We start from the raw sequence: 26,255 nt of genomic DNA on the forward strand, positions 1-26,255 counted from the left end.
CCTAATGAAACTTCAAAGCTTTTGCACAGCAAAGGAAACCATAAACAAGACCAAAAGACAACCCTCAGAATGGGAGAAAATATTTGCAAATGAAGCAACGGACAAAGGATTAACCTCCAAAATTTATAAACAGCTCATGCAGCTCAATAGCAAAAAAACAAACAACCCAATCCAAAAATGGGCAGAAGACTTAAATAGGCATTTCTCCAAAGAAGATATACAGACTGCCAACAAACACATGAAAGAATGCTCAACATCATTAATCATTAGAGAAATGCAAATCAAAACTACAATGAGATATCATCTCACACCAGTCAGAATGGCCATCATCAAAAAATCTAGAAACAATAAATGCTGGAGAGGGTGTGGAGAAAAGGGAACATTCTTGCACTGCTGGTGGGAATGTGAATTGGTACAGCCACTATGGAGAACAGTATGGAGGTTCCTTAAAAAACTAAAAATAGAACTACTATATGACCCAGCAATCCCACTACTAGGCATGTACCCTGAGAACACCATAATTCAAAAAGACACATGTACCAAAATGTTCATTGCAGCTCTATTCACAATAGCCCGGAGATGGAAACAACCTAAGTGTCCATCATCAGATGAATGGATAAAGAAGATGTGGCACATATATACAATGGAATATTACTCAGCCATAAAAAGAAACGAAACTGAGCTATTTGTAATGAGGTGGATAGACCTAGAATCTGTCATACAGAGTGAAGTAAGTCAGAAAGAGAAAGACAAATACCGTATGCTAACACATATATATGGAATTTAAGAAAAAAAAATGTCATGAAGAACCTAGGGGCAAGATGGGAATAAAGATGCAGACCTACTAGAGAATGGACTTGAGGACACGGGGAGGGGGAAGGGTAAGCTGGGACAAAGTGAGAGAGTGGTAGTGTATATATGGACATATATACACTACCAAATGTAAAATAGATAGCTAGCAGGAAGCAGTTGCATAGCACAGGGAGATCAGCTCGGTGCTTTGAGACCAGCTAGAAGGGTGGGATAGGGAGGGTGGGAGGGAGGGAGATGCAAGAGGGAAGAGATATGGGGATAAATGTATATGTATAACTGATTCACTTTGTTATAAAGCAAAAACTAACACACCATTGTAAAGCAATTATACTCCAATAAAAATGTTTTAAAAAGCAGATTTCTAATCAGAAACAGTGTAAATGAGAAGACAGTGGATCAACATCTCTAAAGTACTGAAAGATAAAATCTGTCAACCTTGACTATACCCAGCAAAAATATCCTTTGAAAATGAAGGCAAATAGGCATTTTCAGACATACAAAAGCTGAAAGCATTCATCACCAGCAGACCATAACTACAAAAAATGTTTAAAGTCCTTCAAGCAGAGAGAGAAAGATCCCAGATGGAAATCTGGAATCTACATGAAGGACTGAAGAACAGCAGAAATGGTAACGACTTGGGTAAACAGTAAGATTTTGCTCCTTATTCGTAATCTTTTAAAAATATAATTGACTGTCAAAAATAATAGCTATGCAAAATGGATATCTCAGAAATAACTAAATTTCCTTGTCAATTGCATTATTATGAACTTTCATCAAATCTTTAACCGTGGTCATTTTTTTTTTTTTTTTTTGCGATATGCGGGCCTCTCACTGTTGTGGCCTCTCCCGCTGTGGAGCACAGGCTCCGGACGCGCAGGCTCAGCGGCCATGGCTCACGGGCCCAGCCGCTCCGCGGCATGTGGGATCTTCCCAGATCGGGGTACGAACCCGCATCCCCTGCATCGGCAGTCGTACTCTCAACCACTGCGCCACCAGGGAAGCCCCAACCGTGGTCATTTTTAAGTCTTTTGTCATTTACAGACAGTTCTGGGTGAACTCTGATGCTTTTGCAAAAATGTTCCTATAGAAGGGCTTCATCTGCAAGGAATTCATGGAAAAGACTCTGAGAAGTGCAGGTTTCTGGTAACTGACTGTACTGCTGAACTGAATGAATAAGCATTTTCAGAACTCTAATGGAAAACTGATGAATTCATAAAAGTGTTAACAAAAGATCAAGATGAAAAAAAATTAATTACATGGGACTGAGTGAACTGATGAGGATGATTATAATTTTTTGACTTTCTGTCTGAATTAAAAAAAAAAATCCGGGCCTCCCTGGTGGCGCAGTGGTTGAGAGTCCGCCTGCCGATGCAGGGGATACGGGTTCGTGCCCTGGTCTGGGAGGATCCCATATGCCGCGGAGCGGCTGGGCCCGTGAGCCGTGGCCGCTGAGCCTGCGCGTCCGGAGCCTGTGCTCCGCAACGGGAGAGGCCACAACAGTGAGAGGCCCGCATACCGCAAAAAAAAAAAAAAAAAAAAAAAAAAAAAATCCCACAAGGACTCAGAGGCAAAAAATATACAAACCAATTTTCACTGCAAAGTAAAGGAGCTGTTACAGTGGAGGATTACTGGACTGAATGTCAATATTATGACATAGTATGAGTGTGTTGGTAATTGCAATCATCGTTGCTTTTGTTGTGGTCATCCATTTACAATGCTTGGTGTCAGTTTATTTATCTCTTATAAAATTAAAATACAGTGTATGTGTGTGAAAAAAAATAGCTATGTAGTTATTACCTTATAAAATATGTAAAAGGAAAATGTGTGATGACAATACCACAAAGACCAGGAAGGGAGAACTAGAAGCATGCCATTGTCAAGGTTCTTATACTATACATAATGAGGTATAATATAACATGAAGGTAGACTGTGATAAGTTAAAGATATACACAATATCCTAAAGCAACCACTAAAATAACAAAACAAAGAATTATAACTGAAAGAGCAATAAAGAAGATAAAATGGAATCATTAAAAATAATTAATCCAAGTCAGACAAAGAAGAATGAATAAATAAACTGTGGTTTATCTTCACAGTGGAATACTACTCAGCAATGAACAGGAGCAAACTGGTGACATGTGCAAATATATGGATAAATCTTAAAATAATTATGCTGAGTGAAGAACCAGAGAAAAATGTGTACATAGTTATGATTCTGTTTATATAAAATTCTAGAAAATTTAAATTAATCAACAGTGACAGAAACCAGATCATCGGTTACTTGGGATGGGAGAGTAAGGCAGGAAGAAGTGGGAGGGAGAGGCTGCAAAAGGGTATTAGGAGATTTGGGGGATCGTTGGGTATGTTTACTCTCTTGATTGTGGTGATGGTTTCACAGGTGGATGCATATGTCAAAACTTATCAAATTATGTACTTTAAATATGTGCACTGTATTGTATGTCAATTAAACCTTTGTAAAGCTGTTTTAAAAAAACTAAAAAAATAATTAATTAATAGCATTAATAATAACAGCCAATAACTAACATTTATGTGCAATTTTTAAATTGCATGCTATTCTGAGTCATACACACACACACACACACACACACACACACACGTGCTCCATTCATCTAATCCTCACAGTAACCCTAAAAGGAAGGTAGGTACTGTTATTATCTCCACTTTAAAGATGAGGAAACTAAGGTACAGACAGGTCAAGTAGCACGTCTGAGATCAGCCAGTAAAACAGCACAGCCCAGATTTGAATCCTGGCATTCGGGTTGCAGAACCCGTGCTCTAAAACAAAACTATTCTGTCTTTATAAATTCTATTTTACCTGACATAATCAGAGAATAAAAGCTTCTAACCTGGGCCTTGGAACTATGAGTAGGAAAAAGTATCCTAGAGACAAACCAAAGAAAAGGGTTTTATTTTATGTTTTTACTACTCTTGAAAGCAGCATATAAATTATAGAGTAAATTGCAATGAATTCATTTGAAGTTTAGGACCGTAATCCAATGATCCTGTAGCATTTTATGCATACTTCTATTATGATACATATTTATCACATTGTAGCTGTTAGATATTTAGATGTCTGTGATATGCCGTATTGATAACCACATGATATTCCATTTTATCAATCTTTGGGAAGATACTGTACTCTAAAATTGAAGGAATAATTTGTAGTGAGCAATAATGCCCAAAAATCCTTCTTGGGAAGAAATGTGACTGTACTTTGTAAACTGTGTTCCTTAAGCCTTGTCTGAGCATGCAGATGTCCAGAAAATTAGCTCCACCTCGTGGATCATGGTAGTACTACAAATTCAGGCCTTTGAGAACAATGAACTGTCAGAGAAGTAATTAGCCCTGGTAAGGAAGCACTTTCACATACTGCTGCTGGATGTATAAACTGGTACAACCATTTCTGGAAAGAAATTTTCAAAAAGAATCAAAATTGTATACATAAGTAACTTTCTATTCAAAATTTCACTTCTAGAAATTTAGCCTATAGAAATATACAAATTAACAAACATGTATGTATCAAGGTTATTTACTGCAGCATTGTTCTTGGTAGTGAAAAATTAGAAACAACCTAATGTCAATGTGGATACAGCTAATACTATTTAACAAGACTATCAACATGACTACAGCTAATAGTTTTTGTAAGTACTTAAATATGTGCCAGGGACCATTCTTAGTCTGGCTTTAAAGCCCTGACATTGGCTACTATGCTATACTTCTTAGAATGAAGTATATACATCCTCGTATGGAAGAATGTTCATTATATACAGTTAAATGAAAGGACTCAAGCTCAGAAGAACTGTATCACTCAATTAAATATATATACATTAAATATATATATATAGATATATGCCGTGTATAGAAAAAAGTCTAAAAGGCTATACATATCAAACTGTAAACAATGATTACCTCTGAAGAATGGAATGCGTATGAGGAGAAAGGAGATGATTTTTACTTTATACACTTTTGTATTGCTTGAATTTTCCACATTAAGTACACACCAGATTTGTACATAAAAAGTACATAATTAAAAAAATAAGTTAATTGGAGTCTTTAAAATAACTAACTACTTTAAGGAAAATTTTTAAAAAGTAGGAAGGGGTAACCTCCTAGATGCTGACTGATAATTTGCACAGTTAATGACAATACATGAGAATGGTCATTTCAGGCAACACACACACACACACACACACACACACACCCATAAAATGAAGTACGTTCAAGGTGATTAAAACTCTTCAGAAATTCTGGGTAAGTTTATAACTGGTAATTTTTTGACAAAGATGGTAGGTTGAACATGCACATCTAACCCTAACCTGCCCCACCCCACAAACTCCACTAAAATTATAGTAAAAAGAATTTTTAAAGGTCAAACTCGCAATGAGGAAAATAGGAGAGGAAACAATAGTAATAAAATTTTGGAAGCTGGAAGCAGATGGACAAATGGTAACTAATTTAGCACACCTGAGAAAGTCTAAACCTAAGCTGCACTGGGTAAAGCTGAGAATTAACCAAATTTCAAAAGGCTCAGGAGTTCTGCATAGACAATCACTTATTTTGTGTTCCTACACCATGAAAGGTTTTGTCGTGTCTTAAAATAGTAACACTGCTCTTTTTAGACTTTAATGGAATATAGTGAAGAGTACAGTAGAGGCCTGAGTTAAGCAGACCAATAAACACCATTTACTTTGAGGGACCTTCAATATGAAATATACAAAAATTAATTTGTGGTGAGAATAAATTTTCTTAGTCAACAGTTACCTTATCAAAAACTAATTACTCAACCATATGTTAGAAGTAAATCTTTAGGTAAAAGAATAATAAAAATAATATCCTATGTTGAATGAGAATATAGGTTACTATTATCTTGTTTTCTTCACCTAGAGCTCCAATGCCTTTTCCATTACTTTCCCTTTCTCATACTGAAAGAGCATTTTAAAAAGCAACAATTAAGTAAATATTTAATGGTTGGCACTTCAGCTGAGAAAGGAGAAATCAGGATGGATTCCAGGAGAAATCAGGCTTTTCTGAAAAGTAGCATGGCATCTGCCAATACTGCTCTGCTTTAATAATGATGCAGATTGTAGCCAAATTCTGACCATATAACAACTTTCAATAGAGCTATTTCTCACTGTTTCTAGTTAGCAAAAATAGTAACAATTCCTTTCCTGCTAAAATATAGGATGGGCCTCCCTGGTGGCGCAGTGGTTGGGAGTCCGCCTGCCGATGCGGGGGGTGCGGGTTCGTGCCCCGGTCTGGGAGGATCCCATATGCCGCGGAGCGGCTGGGCCCGTGAGCCATGGCCGCTGAGCCTGCGCGTCCGGAGCCTGTGCTCCGCGGCGGGAGAGGCCACAGCAGTGAGAGGCCCGCATACCACAAAAAAAAAAAAAAAAAAAAAAAAAAGAAAATAAAATATAGGATAGTACACGTATTTAAACCTAAGTATTTTTAGAACCCATATAACAAAGTTACCTGATCCAGCAATAAAGTAAAACTACTGTAGGGGTGAAGTCTAACAAATACTTAACATAATAGGATTAAATCCCCCAGCAGTTTAAAAAAGTAATGACATTTTATTATAATGAAAATTCTCTGTTATGAGATTATTTCACCTTTAAAAATTACTTACAAAGACTAAATAAAGATTTGAGAGCAAAGAAGCCCATCTAGAATTGGTCAAAAGCGTAGTGTATTATGAGGATTTTTTCTGCATTATCCAGATTGTCACAGAAACTGATAACTCAGCATCAGGGAATAATGAAGATTTTTGTAGAAGAGCCAAATAACTGTTAATTGATTTTATTTAGTTAACTTCGAGACGATGTAACTTTTAGCAAATTATAACTTTAAGGACTTAAAAAGTGCAAAAATATGATTAACTTGAAGAAGCTGTTGGATTACAGGACCACCATTAATATCTAGCAGAGAACATAACTGTACCTAAACCAGTATCAAAGGATGCCTTTAAATTTAGAATGAATTATGCAAAACTTTAAAAAGTTTATTTGAAAACTGAAGGGTTGGAGCAAGTACTAACAAAGTCAGACATGTACAAACACATTTACGGTTTAAAGGTTATGTTAACCAGAACCCCTACAAGGCAAAAGGTGGCCTAGCTGGATTACACACAGGTGCCATAAATGGAAGAAACCAGGTAACATCTAAGAAATTAATAAAATGGGCCAGAAGGAATAAAGCTGGGGGCAGAGATAAGTATGGACCAGAAAGTCAAAATAACTTGATAATCCTCCACATCTTAAGGAGCAGATTATCCACAATCTTGAGTCAAGGGACTGCTGAGAATGCAGATGTAGATAAGAATCCACCTCTTTACTGGAAATCATAAATCGAAGGTAGGAATCCTCTAAAAAGTAATAAAACTGTTGCTAACTAATCAAGCTCTCTCTGTAGATAAGAGTGCATTTGTATATCTTAAGAACTAGAGGGCCCAAAGAAGTTACTAGAGCCCAACTCTCATCTTTAATTCATTCTACAAATCCTTCCCTTCTAAAATACAGGACTGGGAATTCCCTGGCTGTCCAGCTGTTAGGACTCCATGCTCTCACTGCTGAGGGCCTGGGTTCAGTCCCTGGATGGGGAACTAAAATCCCACAAGCTGCACGGTGCAGCCAAAAAAAAATAATAATTATTTAAAAATATATAAATAAAATACAGGACTGTTTAATTCATTCCACAGAGACTTACTGAATGTTTATTTTCCCAGGCATTGTGTTGATGAAAGAGGTTACCAAAATGAACAAGACACAATCCCTGTCCTGGAGGATGTATAGCCTAAGGGAAAAGACAAACACCTAAGTAGAAAGTGGTAAAGTAATGTAGTCAATACATTTATGCCGTGTGTTCTGATAACGGCGGGGATCACTCACTTAGCCCAGCCCAGAAATAGGTCAGGGAGAGAAGTTAGGGTTACTATGTTGGATATGAAAGGATACCTGAGCTAGATCTTAAAAAATGAGAAGTTAGTAAAATAAGTAACAGGGAAAAGAACATTCAAGAAAAGGGAACAAATAATAGGAGCAAAGGATTGAGCATGAAATAATCCTTTGATGTATGATAAAGAGGGTGAGGTGTGAGGTACCACTGGTAGATTATTATTATTATTCTTAGAATGTAAGGATAGAGATGCTGAGGGGTAGGAGAGGAGGCTGACAAGGTATAGGCCAGATTATGGAGGGACTAGAATGCCATACAAAGATTCTTAAACTTTATCTTGTAGGTCATGGGAACCACTGTTAAGTGGAGAATGATACAGAATCACATTTCACATAAGTCACTCTGGCAACACTGTGGTGGGTGAATCTGAGAGGGAGCAAGATTGGAAGTCGGGGACCAGTTAGTAGACTACTGAAATAGTTCAGGAAAGAAATAATGAGGTCCTGAACTAACAAGTGACCTTCTAATAAAAACCTCTGTGCCGTTGAACCAATAATCCAGGATGATCAAAGTGTAGTAGAAGAACAAAAAACTAATGCATTGATATATATGTGAACATACAATACATAATATTTATATATCACATATATTTTTTGTTTTGTTTTGTTTTGTTTTTTTGCGGTATGTGGGCCTCTCACTGTGTGGCCTCTCCCGTTGCGGAGCACAGGCTCTGGACGCGCAGGCTCAACGGCCATGGCTCACGGGCCTAGCCGCTCCACGGCATGTGGGATCTTCCCGGACTGGGGCACGAACCCGTGTCCCCTGCATCGGCAGGCGGACTCTCAACCACTGCGTCACCAGGGAAGCCCATCACATATATTTTTATATGTACATATATATATGCTTTTTTGCTACTATTACATTACATTATAGATTGTGCCTTTCTACATTAATCAAAAAGGACAGGTAATTCCCTGCGTCCAGTGGTTAGGGCTCCTCACTTCCACTGCAGGAGGAACCGATTCGATCCCTGGTTGGGGAACTGAGAGCCGGCAAGCTGTGGTGCGGCCAGAAAAAAAAAAAAAAAAAAAGGACAAAGAATTTACGAAAACAAAAAGGAGAAGGGAAGCTACAATTCAAAGCATTCTATTTATTGTAGAACTAGCAATTAATAATAAATTGTTACCCCCAAATGAGTTATTTTACTGGAAAAATAAATAGAATTCTGCTAGAAATTTAAATTTAGAAGGAGGAATATTATTTAAAATGTATCCCATAAAGCATCTGAAATCAAGAACATTATCAGATTTCTCAGAATAATTTATTAACAAAGAAAATCTATATACTAGATCTACATAAATTAAAAGGAATAAAATAATTTAATAAAGAAAACATGACCTTAGTAACAATTTATTGTGAACCTACCTTGCCATGTGTACCATTTACTATTCGTAAATCTTAGTGAGGTAGAACCACTATATTCATTTTGCAGATGAGAAAATGAAAGCTCAGATAAGTTTACTTACCTAATAACCAGGACTTAAAGTTTGTCTGATTTTAGATATCTTATTTACATGTAGCCACATGTAATTAAGACTGTAAGCATTTCACAAGAATATTTTTATTTCACAAATACAGCACTTCATATCAGAAAGCCAAGATTAGGTTTGGGCAATAGAACTAACACTTTGGGGTCAAAGAGAACTTGGTTTATATCTAGACTTTACCCCTTACTAGCTGTAAGAATCTGAGTTAACTTCTCTGAGTTTCAACAAGCATAAAAGAGGTTAGAAGCCTTCAAAGTGAGCCTGCAAAGATCACAAAGTAACCAGTCCAGGTAAGTAATCAATTAATAGTAGCTAATGCTATTATTCATAAATCAATAAAATGTATAAATAAAACTAATACACTGCATTAAAATTGAAACAAAAAATTAATTTAGGAAAAGAACACCCTTTTTCCCTGCTATGAATGTTTCTTTAGCCATAATAGGCATATTATTTACAATAGAATACCTAACTCATAAGAATATATAGTCAACTCTTGATAATCCAATAGCATATTAACTGGTTTGCAGTTAATCTGTGATTAAAGTGCCATAGTAACCCAGCTTTTCCTCCCTTGTTAGAGACAAGTTGGTTAGGAACCTGTGATGCCCAAACTCTTCCCTCAACCACACATACACTGTAGCTCCCAAATCCCCACCACAGCATTTCCACCCCAAGTGCTCTGGTCCCCCTGCCTTGGCTCTTCAAATCCCACTGCTGGGGAAAGCTGAGAGAGGACTGGAATAATCAGTACTTGCCACCACATTAGTGGGTCCCCTAGTGAATAATTCTTCCTGCATTTTTTGTGATATCTGTGACTTGATCCTCACTCCCCTGTAACTCTACCACTTACCCCAGTTAATAGCTGACAATATTGAAGAAGTATAACTTAGAAATCTGTGAGCAACTTTAAACCATTTTACTTGATTAAAAAAAAATTTCTTGCTGTATAGTACAGGGAACTCCACTTCGCTGTACAGTAGAAACTAACACAACATTGTAAAACAACTATATTCCAATTAACAAAAAAATTTCTTTGCAAAACAAAATAAATTCTTGCCATTATATAACCATTTTAAGTTATATAAGTTTTTAGTTGGCTTAAATAATTCAATACTAACTATAATATTTAGTTACTACTACTAAATATTTTAATAGTTTAGTATTTTAGTAGTTAAACTTAGTGATATCACAATGAATTAAATAATAAACCCCAGGTAAACAGTCCCTGAGGCCCAAGTTAATACTGTATAAATACTGCTATGTATCTATATTATACATCATAAAGATTTTTTTTTTTTTTTTTTTTTTTTTGCGTTATGCGGGCCTCTCACTGTTGTGGCCTCTCCCCCTGCGGAGCGCAGGCTCCGGACGCACAGGCTCAGCGGCCATGGCTCACGGGCCCAGCCGCTCCGCGGCATGTGGGATCCTCCCGGACTGGGGCACGAACCCGCGTCCCCTGCATCTGCAGGCGGACTCCCAACCACTGCGCCACCAGGGAAGCCCCCATAAAGATATTTTAAAAATTACCTTGGTGTTCTTCTAAATCCATGTCAAGTTGTCTAATTTCTTCATTAAGCTGATTTATTTTTTCTTTTATATCTGTTAACCTGTTGAAAATATTATTTAATGAATTTATGGCAGACAATTTAGATATTCAGTAAAAACATTTAGTGACGATGTTACGAAATCTTAAATCTTTTCGAATCTGCAGAAACAATATCAATAAATAATATGCTTTATTCTGAGGACAATACTATAAATTTTGAGAGAAAAATCTTTTTTCATGATCCGTATTTAGAGTACAAGCGTGTTCTGAGAATGTTGGCTTGCCTGACTTCAACAGTAGACCCTTCCCCAGCCTTCTTTTGAACTTTACTTGTGATATTAAGAAAATAAAAAATCTTTAGCAACCTTCTTTTTGTAGGTTTATATAAATAAACTAAGTTAGCAAGTTTGTCTTAAAAGTTAGAAAATAAGAGAAAATTTACCATTGAGAGAAGACTATATGGGTTAAAATTTTAACAAAAGCAGTTGTACTTATTACAAAGCTATAGTAATCAAGACAGTATGATACTGGAATAAGGACAGACATATCCTTTTAAGGATAAACAATGGAATAGAATTGTGAGTCTAGGAATAAGACCCTGTATCTATATACAATTGATTTTTGACAAAGGTGCCAAAACAATTAAACCGAGAAAGAACATTAAATAATATTTGTTGAAAGAATATTTCAACAAATGGTGCTGGGATAACTGGATATGCACAAGCAAAAGAATAAAACTGGATTCCTACCTCATACCATACACAAAAGTTAACTATAAGTGGGTCATAGATCTAAACATAAGAACTAAACTATAAAACACTTAAATAAAAAAACATAAGCATAAATCTTCATGAAATTGAACTAGGCACTGGTTTCTTACATATGACACCAAAAGCACAAACGACAAAAGAAAAAAATAAATAAACCAGATATAATCAAAATTTAAAACTACTGGGACTTCCCTGGTGGCGCAGTGGTTAAGAATCCGCCTGCCAATGCAGAGGATACAGGTTCGACCCCTGGTCTGGGAAGATCCCACATGCTGCAGAACAAATAAGCCTGTGCACCACAACTACTGAGCCTGCGCTCTAGAGCCCGTGAGCCACAACTACTGAAGCCTGCACACCTAGAGCCCGTGCTCCACAACAAGAGAAGCCACTGCAATGAGGAGCCCGGGCACCGCAACAAAGAGTAGCCCCCGCTCGCTGCAACTAGAGAAAGCCCGTGCGCAGCAATGAAGACTCAATGCAGCCAAAAATAAATAAATAAAATAAATAAATTTATTTAAAAAATAAAGTCTTAAAAAAATTTTAAACTTTTGTGCTTCAAAGGACACCATAAAGAAAGTGAAAAGAAAACACAAATAATGGAAGAAAAATTTTGCAGATCATTTATCTGATAAGAGACTTTATTTAGAATATATAAAGAGCTCTTACAATTCAGTAATAAAACAATAAATAACCCAATTTTAAAATGGGCAAAAGCACAGGGAGATCAGCTTGGTGCTTTGCGATGACCTAGAGGGGTGGAATAAGGAGGGTGGGAGGGAGGCTCAAAAGGGAGGGGATGTGGGTATATATGTATGCATATGGCTGATTCACTTTTTTGTACAACAGAAACTAACACAGTATTGTGAAGCAATTATACTCCAATAATGATCTATAATAAATAAATAAATAAATAAAACAAAAAAATGGGCAAAGAATGTGAATAGACATTTCTCCAAAGAATATATATATATATGTCCAATAAGCACAGGAAAAAAAGTTCAACATCATTCATTAATCATCAGGAAAATGCAAATCAATGATACCACTTCACAGCTACTATGATGGCTACACAGTAATCAAAAATGACAGATAATAACAAGTGTTGATGAGGTCATGGAGAAACTGGAACACTTATACACTGCTGGTGAAAATGTAAAATGGTGCAGCTGCATTGGAAAATAGTCTGGCACCTCCTCAAAAAGTTAAATATAGAGTTACTGTATGAACCAGCACTCCTAGGTAAATTCCACTCCTAGGTACATACCCAAGAGAAGCGAAAATATATGTCCACACACAAAAACATGTACACGATTGTTCATACCAGCATGATCCATCACAGCCAAAAAATAGAAGCAATCCAAATGTCCATCAATTAATGAATGGATAAATAAATATGGTATAGCCACACAAATGGGATATTATTTGGCAATAAAAAGAAATGAAATACTGATACATGCTACAACACAGATGAACCCTGAAAACACTATGCTAAGTGTAAGAATCCAGCCACATAGGACCATATATTGTATGCTTTCATTTATATGAAATGTCCAGAACAGGCCAATCTACACAGACATAAGGTACAGTGGTTGCTTAGGGCTGGGAATGGGGGATGAGAGGTGTGATGGTTAAGGGATATGGGTTTCTATTGGGGTGACTGAACTGTTCTGAAATTGACTGAGGTGGTGGTTGCACAACTCTGTGAATACAGTAAAAAACTCTGAATTGTACACTTTAAATATGTGAATTGTACGGTATGTATTATATCACAATAAAGCTGTTTTTAAAAAGCAATTATACTATGTAATGGCTCTTAACTAAACATTCAAAGAATTATTTAAAGCTATAAATAAAACTGAAAGCTGCATCAATATTGTCAATGTGAATCACAGAAAAAATGACTGTAACAATATGCACCTCTTACACATTTAGAATGCAATTTAACAGATGAGAAATGAATGTAAAATGTCCTAGTGTAAAAGTACTTACTGTCGCTCCATGCTGGCTATTTCCTGATTATCTTCTTTAACCTTTAAAGGCATAAAGAGAAAACAGAATTTAAAGAATTACTCATTGTTAGGCTATCTTAAAGAGATTTTCCTTCTAGGGTGTGTACTAAAAAATCAAATCTAGTCACTTTAAACTTATTTCTTGAAATTCAGCCTTTGAAGTTAAAAGGAACATCATTAGGGAACTATTCACAGATTTTTCTTTCCTCCTCAAAGGAAGAGTGGTGACTGATAAATATCCATACCTATCCACGTGGCACCAATAAGTTAACATATCTTCAGGCCTGGATCAATTTACATAAATATCTAGGATTTTTGAGCCTGTCTCCCCAACCCTGCTCCCCCTGCTCCCCACCCCCAACCCATGCACACGGTAGGGCTGCAAGATTTAGCAATCCCTGTTACATTTGAATTTCAGAAAAACAATGAATAACTTTTGTGGTATGTATTTGGAATACACTTATTATCCTTATGTATATATTTATTCTAAAAGATTATTCACTGCTTATCTGAAATTCAAAGTTAACTAGTCATTCTGTATTCTATCTAGAAATTCTATCCCAAGATCATACTCTTTGTCCCCTGCCTTCTATGATCTCTTTCCAAGGAACTTCAGAGATTCTAGATTTTGATACCTTTCTAGAATGATTCTAATACTTAAATAGCTCCTGAGTTGATCCCTAAGGTTCCTGCAAACCCACTGGATTCAATATAAGACCACAAAAGTAGTCTCATTTGTAGGTTCCTGACTAGAGGTGCTCCCAAATATATAGGCTCCTAAGGGCTGTATATTTAGGGTGTCTCAGGATAAACAATAAGCTAAATTAAAGCCAGCCTTGGGATAGTAAGAAAGCTACTGAACACATGTGACATAACATGGTGACATACTGTGATTTCACAGGACATTTTAATTCCATTCACTTCATGGTGGCACTGATAGAAATAACCACACAAAGTCATCAGCCTTGGGGCACTTCATTTTCTAAATATGAGGCCCAAAACAAATCATGGAATACATCTTCAATAAGATTAATTATTTACTGACCAATAAGAAGAGTTTCAAGTTTTTCTTATAAGGATCCAAAACATGAAAAAATGACCAAAATATGCATGAAGACCATATAAAATTAGGATTTAAGTAAAAAAAAAAAAAAACAGTTTATTTGAGAAATGACTTTTACCTAAATCTTCTTGGTCAAGCAGTTCATATTAATTTAGATGGAGTTCACTTTTCACTGTTTTTTAAGAAAATAAGCTTATTAGCTTTCTGTTCAATTCACATGCCTTAAATAAAACAGACTGATACATTTACCAAATCCTGACATATTAAAATACGTATGTTTGTTTTTCCTACCTGCTTAAGTAATCTCTCTCTCTCTTCCATTGGGGATCCCATGCTTTTGTCTTCTGCAATCATTTGATCTCGATGGGACTCCAACTCATAAAGTTTTTCATGCAACAATACAGCCTCCTGTTTTACCTGGGAGTGTGCTATTTCCTGAAGAGAATTAAAATAACTTTAGTATTTAATCAAAAACTATTCAAATAGTTTTCAGTTTATAAGACTAAGGACAAATTTAAACTACCATTATCTTTAAATAGAGATATCAAGAACCTAGAGTACTCAATAATGCTACAAAGTGCGTTTCTAAACATGGAAGAATAAAAACAAATTCCTCTATACTTTTTCATAAGCAATTTTCAGTCTAAGATTCACAAGAAGGTGGTAGCTTTAGTTTATTTTCTAAATATAAGACCTAAACAAAGATAAAGACATCTCTACCAATGGGAAGATAATAAAGAAAATGTAACGATGTATGTATAACTTTAACCACAAAACCCAATCCAAAGTCCAAGGAACTGATCTCTAGAGGGAAAATATTTTCCCCTGAATAGATCATATATATGCTTTCCTACAATATTATGGGTTGAACTATATCCTCCTAAAATGTATGCTGAAGTCCTAATCTCCAGCACCTGTGAACATGACCTAATTTGAAATGGAGTCTGTGCAGATTTAATCAAGTTAAGATTATCTTGAGGTCATTAAAGTGCACCTTAATCCAGTATTAACTGCTCTTTATTAGAAGAGAAGAGATAAAAACAGAGACACCCGAGGAGAATGCCATTTGATGATATAGGCAAACAATGGAGCGATGTAGCTACAAGTCAAGGAACAAATGCCAAGGGCTCACAGCCAGCACCAGAAGCTAGGAAGAGGCAAGGAAGTATTCTACCTAGTGTCCCAGAAGAAGCAAGTCTCTGCTGATGCTTTGATTTTAGACTTTTAGCCTCCAGAACTACAAGAAATTTCTGTTGTTTTATGTCACCCAGTTTGTGATACTTTATTTCAGCAGCACTAGGAAACTAATATACATGAGTAGTAAAATTATCATGTATTCACCACTGTTCTACTGTTCACAAAGAGAAAATAAGGGATGTGATAATTTTAAAAGATAACCAAAAGAGCTAGGGATGTTGGTGGTAGTGGTGATTATGATGATGAAAATGACATTTGAAGTCGTTATTTATTGAGCACGTATTCTGTGCCAGGCACTATACTTAATATTTTTAATATACTATCTCTAACACTCAAAGCAACTCTGTAAGATAGTACTATCATCTGTTTCACAGATGAGAAAACTGATGCTCTGATATCTAAATAATTTTTCTAAGTTAACAAAAATAAAAGTTAATCATGAAAAAAAAAGTTAATGATATCTGAAACCAGGCCCACAGTATGAACAAGATTTTTAAGAGGGGAGACCTCCTCCTTTTTGAAAGCAAAAGAGAAGGAATCTTAAAAAAAGGAAAAAGTGAACAAGAGGAAATGTTTGAAAGTCCATAGGCAAAGGGTTATATACACAGCTTAAGTAACGTATTAGCTTCAGGTGAAAAGGCATGATAATAAAATACCTATAGAACAAATGCAGACATTTTGATGTATCCCTTTTCATAGCACCTTCCCCTTCCCTTTTGCTTAACCACCTATAGACATGTTCATTATTGCATCTTGATAAAACCACTCCTGAAGACTCAAGCTCATGTTGATCTTTCACCTGATTTTTTTCACACTCCTATGAACTGAGTCAGCAATACTTAGCACAGTAGGGAGCATACAGCAGATATGCAATAAACACTACTTGATGGATATTTGACATAATGTTATCTTGAAGAACAAATATTCCCCCCCACCAAAAAGACCCACAAAGGAATCCAGCTAAAGTTAAACAAGATTAGGATCTACATTTTCTTCATTTGAGAATACTGTAAATTTTTTTAAATTCATGTAATTTTAGGCATAGAGGTACTAATGCCAAAGTAGAGTGGCATCAATAGAAAAACTAACTCCAAGGTCATACCCTACACCTCTTCCTGTGGAAACTAAATCTGCCAATGAAATAAGACCTAACTCTCTCCTACACACCCTAAAAAAAGATAGTGAGGAATTCTGAAAGCTGGCTGTATTAATACTATATAAATGCAGTCCTTATTCCTTGAAGCATATTTTTATTACCAGAGAGATCAAAGAAAATAAAAATTCTGTGTACCCACATGTAGACAACTGGATATAGAAAATCGTCTTAATATTTTTAAGCAAACTAGTTTTTTCAATAGCAAATTTCCAAAAGAATGATTACAAAATACTCATGGTTTATTTCTTTTGCAAGCTAGGTGAAAGCAATCATGTCAATTTACAATTGTTACTAATTCTATCATCATTATAGCTACCTGAATACATAGGAAATCAAGAAAGGCAGGCAAGATTTGATGTACAGACAGTGGGAAGGTAGTTTGCAGAAAAAGAATACATTGGCCAACAAATATATAAAGAGATACTCAACTTTTTGTATAAATAAATGAAAATTAAAACAAGATACTAATTTTAAACTATTAAACTAGTAAAAATGTAAAAGGTGGATGGATAACGCAGCTGTTAATGAGACGGGGGAAATAGGCACTCTCATACATTGAGATTAGGAGTAGAAAATGGAACTTTTTTGGAAGGCAATTTGGCAATGTTACAACGTTTTAGAAGTTTGTACCTTCTGACCCAATGCAAGAAATTTATCTTAAGATACACTTGTAGTAACTTTGCATAAAATGTGTGTTTTCACTACAGCACTGTCTTATAATCTCAAAAAACTATCAATATAAACAACCTAGTCATCTACAAGGCTGTGCTATATATAGTCATACAATGTAATACAATGCAGTAATTTCAAAAAATGAGAAAGATATCTTAAGAGCTGACATGAACAGACATTCAAGAGAGAATGTTACGTTAAAAAAAAAAAGCTGCAGACAGCATATCCAGCGTACATCCCACTTAAGGTTTTTCTCAACAGTAAAATGAAGGTAGGATTATAGGATTGCTGTGAAGATAAAATGACAATGCTGGTGACATATGTAAAGAGCTCAAAAAAAGCACATAGTAATCACTCAATAAATGTGAGAGCAGTTCTGTCTGGAAAGGGGGAAAAGAAATAGGCATTTTTACTTTCATCTTATTTAACTTTTTAATAAAAAACATGTTTTGTGAATTTAAAAACGCTTTAAATAAACAAATAATAAAACAAACGCAAGCTTTTACACCTTTAAAGTAATGAACTGACTTCTCCCTCTTCATTTGTTTTTAGTCTCTTGATCGTATGTTTTTTTTCTTAACATCTTTATTGGAGTATAATTGCTTTACAATGTTGTGTTAGTTTCTGCTATATAGCAAAGTGAATCAGCTATATGTATATATATATATATCCCCATATCACCTCCCTCTTGCGTCTCCCTCCCACTCTCCCTATCCCACCCCTCTAGGTGGTCACAAAGCACTGAGCTGATCTCCCTGTGCTATGCGGCTGCTTTCCACTAGCTATCTATTTCACATTTGGTAGTGTATATATGCCAGTGCTACTCTCTCACTTCACCCCAGCTTACCCTTCCCCCTCCTTGTGTCCTCAAGTCCATTCTCTAGTCTGCGTCTTTATGTCCTGCCCCTAGGTTCATCAGAACCTTTTTTTTTTTTTAGATTCCATATATATGTGTTAGCATACGGTATTTGTTTTTCTCTTTCTGACTTACTTCACTCTGTATGACAGACTCTAGGTCCATCCACCTCACTGCAAATAACTCAATTTCATTTCTTTTTATGGCTGAGCAATATTCTATTGTATATATGTGCCACATCTTCTTTATCCATTAGTCTGTCAATGGACACTTAGGTTGCTTCCATAACCTGGCTATTGTAAATAGTGCTACAGTGAACATTGTGGTACATGTCTCTTTTTGAATTATGGTTTTCTCAGGGTATATGCCCAGTAGTGGGATTGCTGGGTCATATGGTAGTTCTATTTTTTGCTTTTTAAGGAACCTCCATACTCTTCTCCATAGTGGCTGTATCAATTTACATTCCCACCAACAGTGCAAGAGGGTGTCCTTTTCTCCATACCCTCTCCAGCATTTACTGTTAGTAGGTTTTTTGATGATGGCCATTCTGACCAGTGTGAGGTGATACCTCACTGCAGTTTTTATTTGCATTTCTCTAATGATTAGTGATGTTGAGCATCCTTTCATGTGTTTGTCGGCAATCTGTATATCTTCTTTGGAGAAATGTCTGTTTAGGTCTTCTGCCCATTTTTGGATTGGGTTGTTTGTTTTTTTGATATTGAGCTGCATGAGCTGCTTGTATAGTTTGGAGATTAATCCTTTGTTAGTTGCTTCGCTTGCAAATATTTTCTCCCATTCTGAGGGTTGTCTTTTCTTCTTGTTTATGGTTTCCTTTGCTATGCAAAAGCTTTGAAGTTTCATTAGGTCCCATTTGTTTATTATTTTTTTTTTCCATTTCTCTAGGAGGTGGGTCAAAAAGGATTTTGCTGTGATTTATGTCACAGAGTGTTCTGCCTATGTTTTCCTCTAAGAGTTTTATACTGTCTGGCCGGCCTTACATTTAGGTCTTTAATCCATTTGAGTTTATCTTTGTGTATGGTGTTAGGAAGTGTTCTAATTTCATTCTTTTGCATGTAGCTGTCCAGTTTTCCCAGCACCACTTACTGAAGAGGATGTCTTTTCTCCATTTTATATTCTTGCCTCCTTTATCAAAGATAAGGTGACCATGCGCATGGATTTATCTCTGGGCTTTCTATCCTGTTCCATTGATCTATATTTCTGTTTTTGTGCCAGTACCATACTGTCTTGATTACTGCAGCTTTGTAGTATAGTCTGAAGTCAGGGAGCCTGATTCCTCCAGCTCCATTTTTCTTTCTCAAAATTGCTTTGGCTATTCGGAGTCTTTTGTGTTTCCATACATTGTGAAATTTTTTGTTCTAGTTCTGTGAAAAATGCCATTGGTAGTTTTAAATTACCATTAGATTTTGTGTGCCTCGGCAAGGCAGAATGATTTTTGTACAGGGTAGGTACTCAATAACTGAATCTGCTTTCTTACTAAACTAAGATATTTGCAGTCCTGAATAGGAAAAAAATTATTACATTCCTATTAGTAAACTACTAAATAAATATGTACCTGAATGAGTTCCATTAATATATTTAACTGAATTTTCTTTTGTAGGTGAGTAATATGAAAACTTTTACTTGATTTTTACTTACAGATTCCAAGCTCTCTTTTTTCATGTTCAGTGAATCTAGCTGTTGCTGAAGTGTATCTAATTCCTAAGAAGAAGGAAAAAAAGCACATATATATGCAAATTACATTAAGAATAATTTCTTTCTCAACATTTCAAATACAGATGTGACAAAGTAAATTTTGTAAATGTTTTCAACCCATATCTTAAAATCTGACTAGAATTTATTAACATTCATTATTTCTATTTTTGCCAATTTATTTCATTATTACTAAAAACCTTGCCAAGATCTACCTTTTAAAATACTTATGAGCTTTTTAAAGGGAGCCAGAACTTTTCACAGTGAATCATCACTGTATTCTGAGAATATCAAATATCAGAAGACTTCAAAATAATGATGGTACTGTTTAAAGTTATAATTTTTATTTGTCTTTTTAACCATGTTTCCATATCTTTTCCCTATTTTCTTTTAAGGCCAAGACCTGTAGCCATTTATATGGCTCACTCTTAGGGATAAGACCCTTGAACTGTTTATAGTTGACTCCTGAATAAGAAAAGTTTGAGCTGCATGGGTCCACTGACATGTGGATTTTTTTCAAGAAATACGTACTACAGTACTACTCAATCCATGGATGGTTGAATCAGTGGATGTGGAACCTTCGATACTGAGGGCCAACTATAAATTATACACAGATTTAAACTGCACAGGGGTCAGTGTGCCTAACACCCAAGTTGTTCAAGGGCCAACCAGATGCATTCAAACACCCCTGTGTGATATTAGCTATATTTTGATAATATTTTAGCATTTTTATAATATTCTTTCATCAATGTTTCATTATATGCTATAAATTCTGTCTAAAATAAAAAGTTATATTAAATTGTCAATAAAGGATTATCTGAGAAACTAGAACTACATTCATTATTGGCATTTGTGGGGACTAATTCTCTGTTAACTGGTTAAGGGATATCTGGACATGAAAGGGCACTACCTTGCAAATCTGAGTCACCACCATGACTGAATGTTGAGAGGATTCTCAATAATCCCTCAGCAGGTATCCAAATTTCTTATTTAAACACCATAATTAGGGGACAAAAGCTGTTCAAATTAAGGACATAGCAAGTAAATGACTTGCTGTTTATTAGGCAGGAAGAAAAGGAAAGAAAGTAAATATCCATATGGCTCTGGTGTATGAGGACTTTTAATGTTTTCATTAAAAGTTCATTAAAAAACAAGTGTTTCATGTATCTTTATGACCTGCAAAAATGAATGATGCATAGAACTGAATAACAGAGTAAAAGCTAGGTCATTATGCAACATAAGACAACAAAATTTTCTAGATCAGTGCTTCCTAAATTCAAATGTCCATATGAATCATCTTGTTAAAATGAAGACTCTGATCAGTAGGTTTAGTCAAGCTCTCAGGGGATGCCAATGCTGTCCACCTTCAGATCACATTTTTAGTAGTAAGACTGCTATATGCCCAGCACAGAGTAGTAATTAGTATTACCTGCAACAATTTCTCATTCATGGTTTTCATTTCTATATACTTGACTTGTTTTTCAGGAGGCATATTTTTGATAATGCCCTCTGCTGCCTGTTTTTCCTGTTCAGTTTCTTCTTCTACACTTCTAATTTGTTTTTCCTTCCTGAAATCAAAAGTATACAATATTCCTCTTACAATATTGCGGGGAAAAATCAATTAACTTTACTCAGTCTCAATTAAATAGGATACTTAAAAGTTATTTAACCATAGTTTGTGATCTAAAAGTCCTTATAGATGTACACAAAAATTTTATTTGACCTGTACAAAATTTGGCCCTATCAACACAGACTTACTGGGACTTCCCTGGTGGTGCAGTGGTTAAGAATCCGCCTGCCAATGCAGGGTACACGGGTTCAATCCCTGGTCCAGGAAGATCCCACATGCTGCAGAGCAACCAAGCCCATGCGCCACAACTACTGAGCCTGCGCTCTAGAGCCCGCGAGCCACAACTACTGAGCCCGTGTGCCACAACTACTGAAGCCCGCATGCCTAGAGCCCAAGCTCCACAACAAAAGAAGCCACTGCAATGAGAAGCCTGCTCACCGCAACAAAGAGTAGCCCCCGCTCGCCGCAACTAGAGAAAGCCCGTGCGCAGCAACGAAGACCCAATGCAGCCAAAAACAAATAAATTTATAACAAAACAAAACACAGACTTATTTTACATCTTTCTCTTCTCAATCCCCAAATCCTTGTATTTCCTTATTCTCCACTTTACTTTCTTATAAAAAAAACACAAAGATTATCACAGAAAATCCTTAAAGTCTTATACATATCAGAATGTATTGGCACTTTTTGTTATCATACCCTCAAGGCAAACAAGAGAGTTAAATTTTAGAATAGTGGTTTTCAAGTATCTTTTAGCTATAGAATTCTTTGACCAAATGAAATCTTGTATGGAAGTTTACCACATAAATCATCTCAAGTAACACAGCTCTGACTGAACTGGGGAGTAGGAAGACCAACAGTGTAATTTGATTAAAAAATTCATAGCTTTAGATTAATATATTTTGCTTAAATTCCCTTTTATCTACTGCTTTAACTAAAATTGTTATTGATACTTCATAAATTATCAACTGTACTTTAGCACTGCAAAATAATAAGCTAATTTCCTTGAAAATATAACAGGAGCATTACAAGTCTAATCATGTAAGTAGTAGTAACGAAATTAATTACAAACAATAACCATCTTTATCATATAATCACAAGAAATACCAGTGATGTGCCACTTATTACCTATGCAAGATCAATTATAAATAGGGTAGAGAAAAATTCTGAAAAAAATAGAGGTATGATGCTAGTTATCATGTAAATACTTCAAGATTTACATATAAAAAGCTTGCTTGAAGATAAATTCTCAGTCTCAATATCATAAATTTCTACTTTGAGTTTCAAAATATAATTATTCTATTCAATCTCTTTCAAATGTAGATATCGTTAACAGTTTTCACAATCACTAACTGAGCCTCGTAGATCCACATATCTATCCTCCACACACTTTACACATTCATACCCTAGTACCAGAATAAGATAATCTAAACTCAGAAATTTTCCTATAGAGAGCATCTCATAATAACCAAATAAAAGATGAACATAATGAAACAGACAACCTGGAATTTCTATTTATTTTTGTCTCATTATTGAACAGGAAGTGATGTCTTCACTTTGAGCTTCAATTACTATAGCATAAAAAAATGTGTCTGCTGCTGCTACAATTTATACGGGTATACGCGCTCATAGAAATTCCAAACAGAAAAGATCATCTATTTCAATCTCTTTGTTTCACAGATTAAGGATACTGAAGCCCAGAGAAGTTTGTTAGATCTAACTCATTCTGAACTCCATGATTATTTACTACCAACAGTGAATCTTAACCATGTTTTTGCCTGATATATCTACTACAGTTAGATGGGAACTAATGTTGTAAAGTATTCCATTTTACAGAGGGGAAGTTACACAAGGAAGCACAAGGAAGGTAACTGATTTTTTGAAGGCCATGTAATGGCCAAGGGTCGGGTCTTTTGATGCTTTGAGCAGTCTGCTCCTGTTATAACTTGGCAGTAAAACTATCAATGATGGTGTCATAAAAATGAGTAAACAACAAAGTTGAAACTCAGTGGAATACAAAACTTGGTGTAATCTTTTCAACTTGAATCTTTCAAAATACAAAATACCTTTAGGATCAACACTTAAATCACTTTAGCAATGTGTCTTTCAAATTATGCATTCCCAATATTATATACTTTAACTCACAAAGTAAATTTGTTAATATTTAAATTTTTTAAGAGTAATTAAGAATCACAAAGGTTAAGCAAGCCACCTTAGTTGTTACAATAAAAAGTCAAAGATGACTTTAAGAAATTATTCTTCTAGTCAATCTTTTGCTAAGGAAGTCTAGTTTCTTTTTTTTTTTCCACCTGTTCACAGTACAAAGGTTAAAACAAAGTGAAATAAAATCATATGACATACTTTTTTTTTTAATGGTGTGGAAGAAAGAGTAGATTCCTTACACACCAGTCTCAGAGACAAAAGAAAAAAGGAAAGGTAAGATCCTATATATTTATATGTTTGGTGATTATTGTTGAATTTTTTTTAATCATATTTAAACTTGTTAAGTCTATACAAAAATCTTTGTCTCTAATAAGTGATGAAAGAGAAGAAAATATGATTGTATTTTTCACAAGATCTACCTTAGAAATATAAACCTGGGACATGGCCAAAAAATCTTTCCCAAATAAATTGATAATGTAATAAAAAGTAATTATTTTTCTTTTGGAAAAAAAAAGGTTTCATCTAGCCAATCAAATTTATAAGATCTTTTTATTTTGAAATATGTTAATCACAGAGCATTCTGAAGTGATATTAACTTAAAAACAAATTTGTAAGATGAAAAAGACTGACTACCAGGTGATAATTGTTGAAACTGGGCAATGACTATCCTACTTAGAGGTTTTTTCTTGATAGTTTCCGTTATAAAAGTTTTTAAATTTGAAAGAAAAGTTCTATAAAATTACAAGAGAGAAGTTAATTGTGAATTATTAATACCTTACTCCAAATACACTGAGTTCTGGTATAAATATCTAAAATATTTAATGACAAAACTGTATTACAGTATATACATTTTATTTAACAAAACCAAAATAATTGCAGTATCTTTTTATTTCATGGTATATAATAGTCATATAAAGTACATGAACAAAAACTTCTCAGAAACTTGTACTTGAAACTGCACTAAGAAGAACATTGTTTCTTTTTCAATATCTACCATTTCATTTTGTGAAAATCTTTTTTTCTGTAATATAGGTTATAGGCTATATAAAAGGGCACTTAATTTTGTAAGATAGTTTTTTAAAAAAAACTTATATTCCATTTATTCTCTATTTTTTAATCACTAAACTCAAGCCCACATATCATTTCAAAATAAATATCAAATTGAGAAAAAAATCCAAAGGGAGAAAAAGGCAATAATAACTGTTTCCTTTTAAATCGACTTTTTAAATAGGGTAAACTGACTCAAGAACAATTTCTGCATAATCTACCGGCTGTTATTCTGCCAATCTGATGTCTTCAAGATAACCAATAAAACTAGCAAATGTTGCTGTCTAAGGATTTGTCTATTTAGTGTTGTGATGGTCAACATCCATCTACCCTGGCTTTCAAACTTTCCCCTCTCAAAACATGTACAAATGTATGAAAAGCCCCATGGACCTTGCGGCTCAATCAATGCACTTCATAGCTTTAGACCTAATGACGGTTTAGATCTGTTGACTGCTTTCTTGTACAGAATCTACCTTAAGCTCTAAGTATATATAGTTTCTAACTCTAAAATTTATCAAATAGATGGAAAAAAAAGATTCCTTCTCTAACCCTTACGATTTTATTCACTTTAGCATACTGGAGAAGACAATTATTAGTATAACGCAGATGATAAAGATAATAAATACAAGACAATCCTCTGTCTCCATTTTCACAAAGTCTCACAGTCCCACCTGACCTCCATTACCTTCTCCGGCTGCTTCTATCCCACATAAACTCTTTAGTTAATTTTCTTTGTAGCCTGTCTGCTTCCTTTATTCATCCTTATCCTATTTATTTCTGGGGAAAAAAAAAAAGAAGCACTTTTCCCTTACCACTGCCCTACCCACATGGGCATCCTACAAAAACATCAGGAAGAATTTCACTACACCACTGAGAAATACTGAAACAAGCCACTGGGGAGGTTGCATACTTATTCCTAGAAATCACTAAATGTGGGGAAACTACCTCTTATATATGAGTTAGGGATCCCCTTTTGTAGGCAGTGGTCTGGAATAACTGATAGCTTGAATTCATTTCTGACTCTAAAAGGGATTCTATTATGATCTACATTCAAATCGTAAAATCTAGGAGAACAGTGGCTTTTTCTTCAAACTTTGATTTAGCCATGTAAAGAAAGAAAGTGGAAAAGGAATAAACATAAACAGATCATCAGATGGAAGGCAATGAGGAAGTTAACTAGAATAGACCAGTACTGGCATAACAATAAATTCCTCATTG

The 26,255-nt window shown here is 35.2% G+C and overlaps 1 protein-coding gene across 6 annotated transcripts in view; it reads right to left on the reverse strand.

Moving 5' to 3' along the window:
* The window catches only part of IFT74 (intraflagellar transport 74), an 81,333-nt gene that overhangs the window by 24,051 nt on the left and 31,027 nt on the right, over nt 1–26,255 (reverse strand). For all 6 annotated transcript variants that reach the window (XR_014016207.1, XM_081238448.1, XM_081238447.1 and 3 more), the window contains 5 exons: nt 21,687–21,825; nt 20,204–20,266; nt 14,958–15,101; nt 13,584–13,624; nt 10,806–10,885 (listed from right to left, as the gene is read on the reverse strand). Coding sequence is in view for 5 of the 6 variants with exons in the window: in XM_081238448.1 (XP_081094574.1) it covers nt 10,806–10,885; nt 13,584–13,624; nt 14,958–15,101; nt 20,204–20,266; nt 21,687–21,825 (467 nt within the window). In the remaining variant the exon portion in view is untranslated. The remainder of the gene's footprint in view (nt 1–10,805; nt 10,886–13,583; nt 13,625–14,957; nt 15,102–20,203; nt 20,267–21,686; nt 21,826–26,255) is intronic.

Source organism: Mesoplodon bidens (genome assembly GCF_964165515.1).
Source record: "Mesoplodon bidens genome assembly, chromosome: 6".
NCBI classification, from domain to species: Eukaryota; Metazoa; Chordata; class Mammalia; order Artiodactyla; family Ziphiidae; genus Mesoplodon; species Mesoplodon bidens.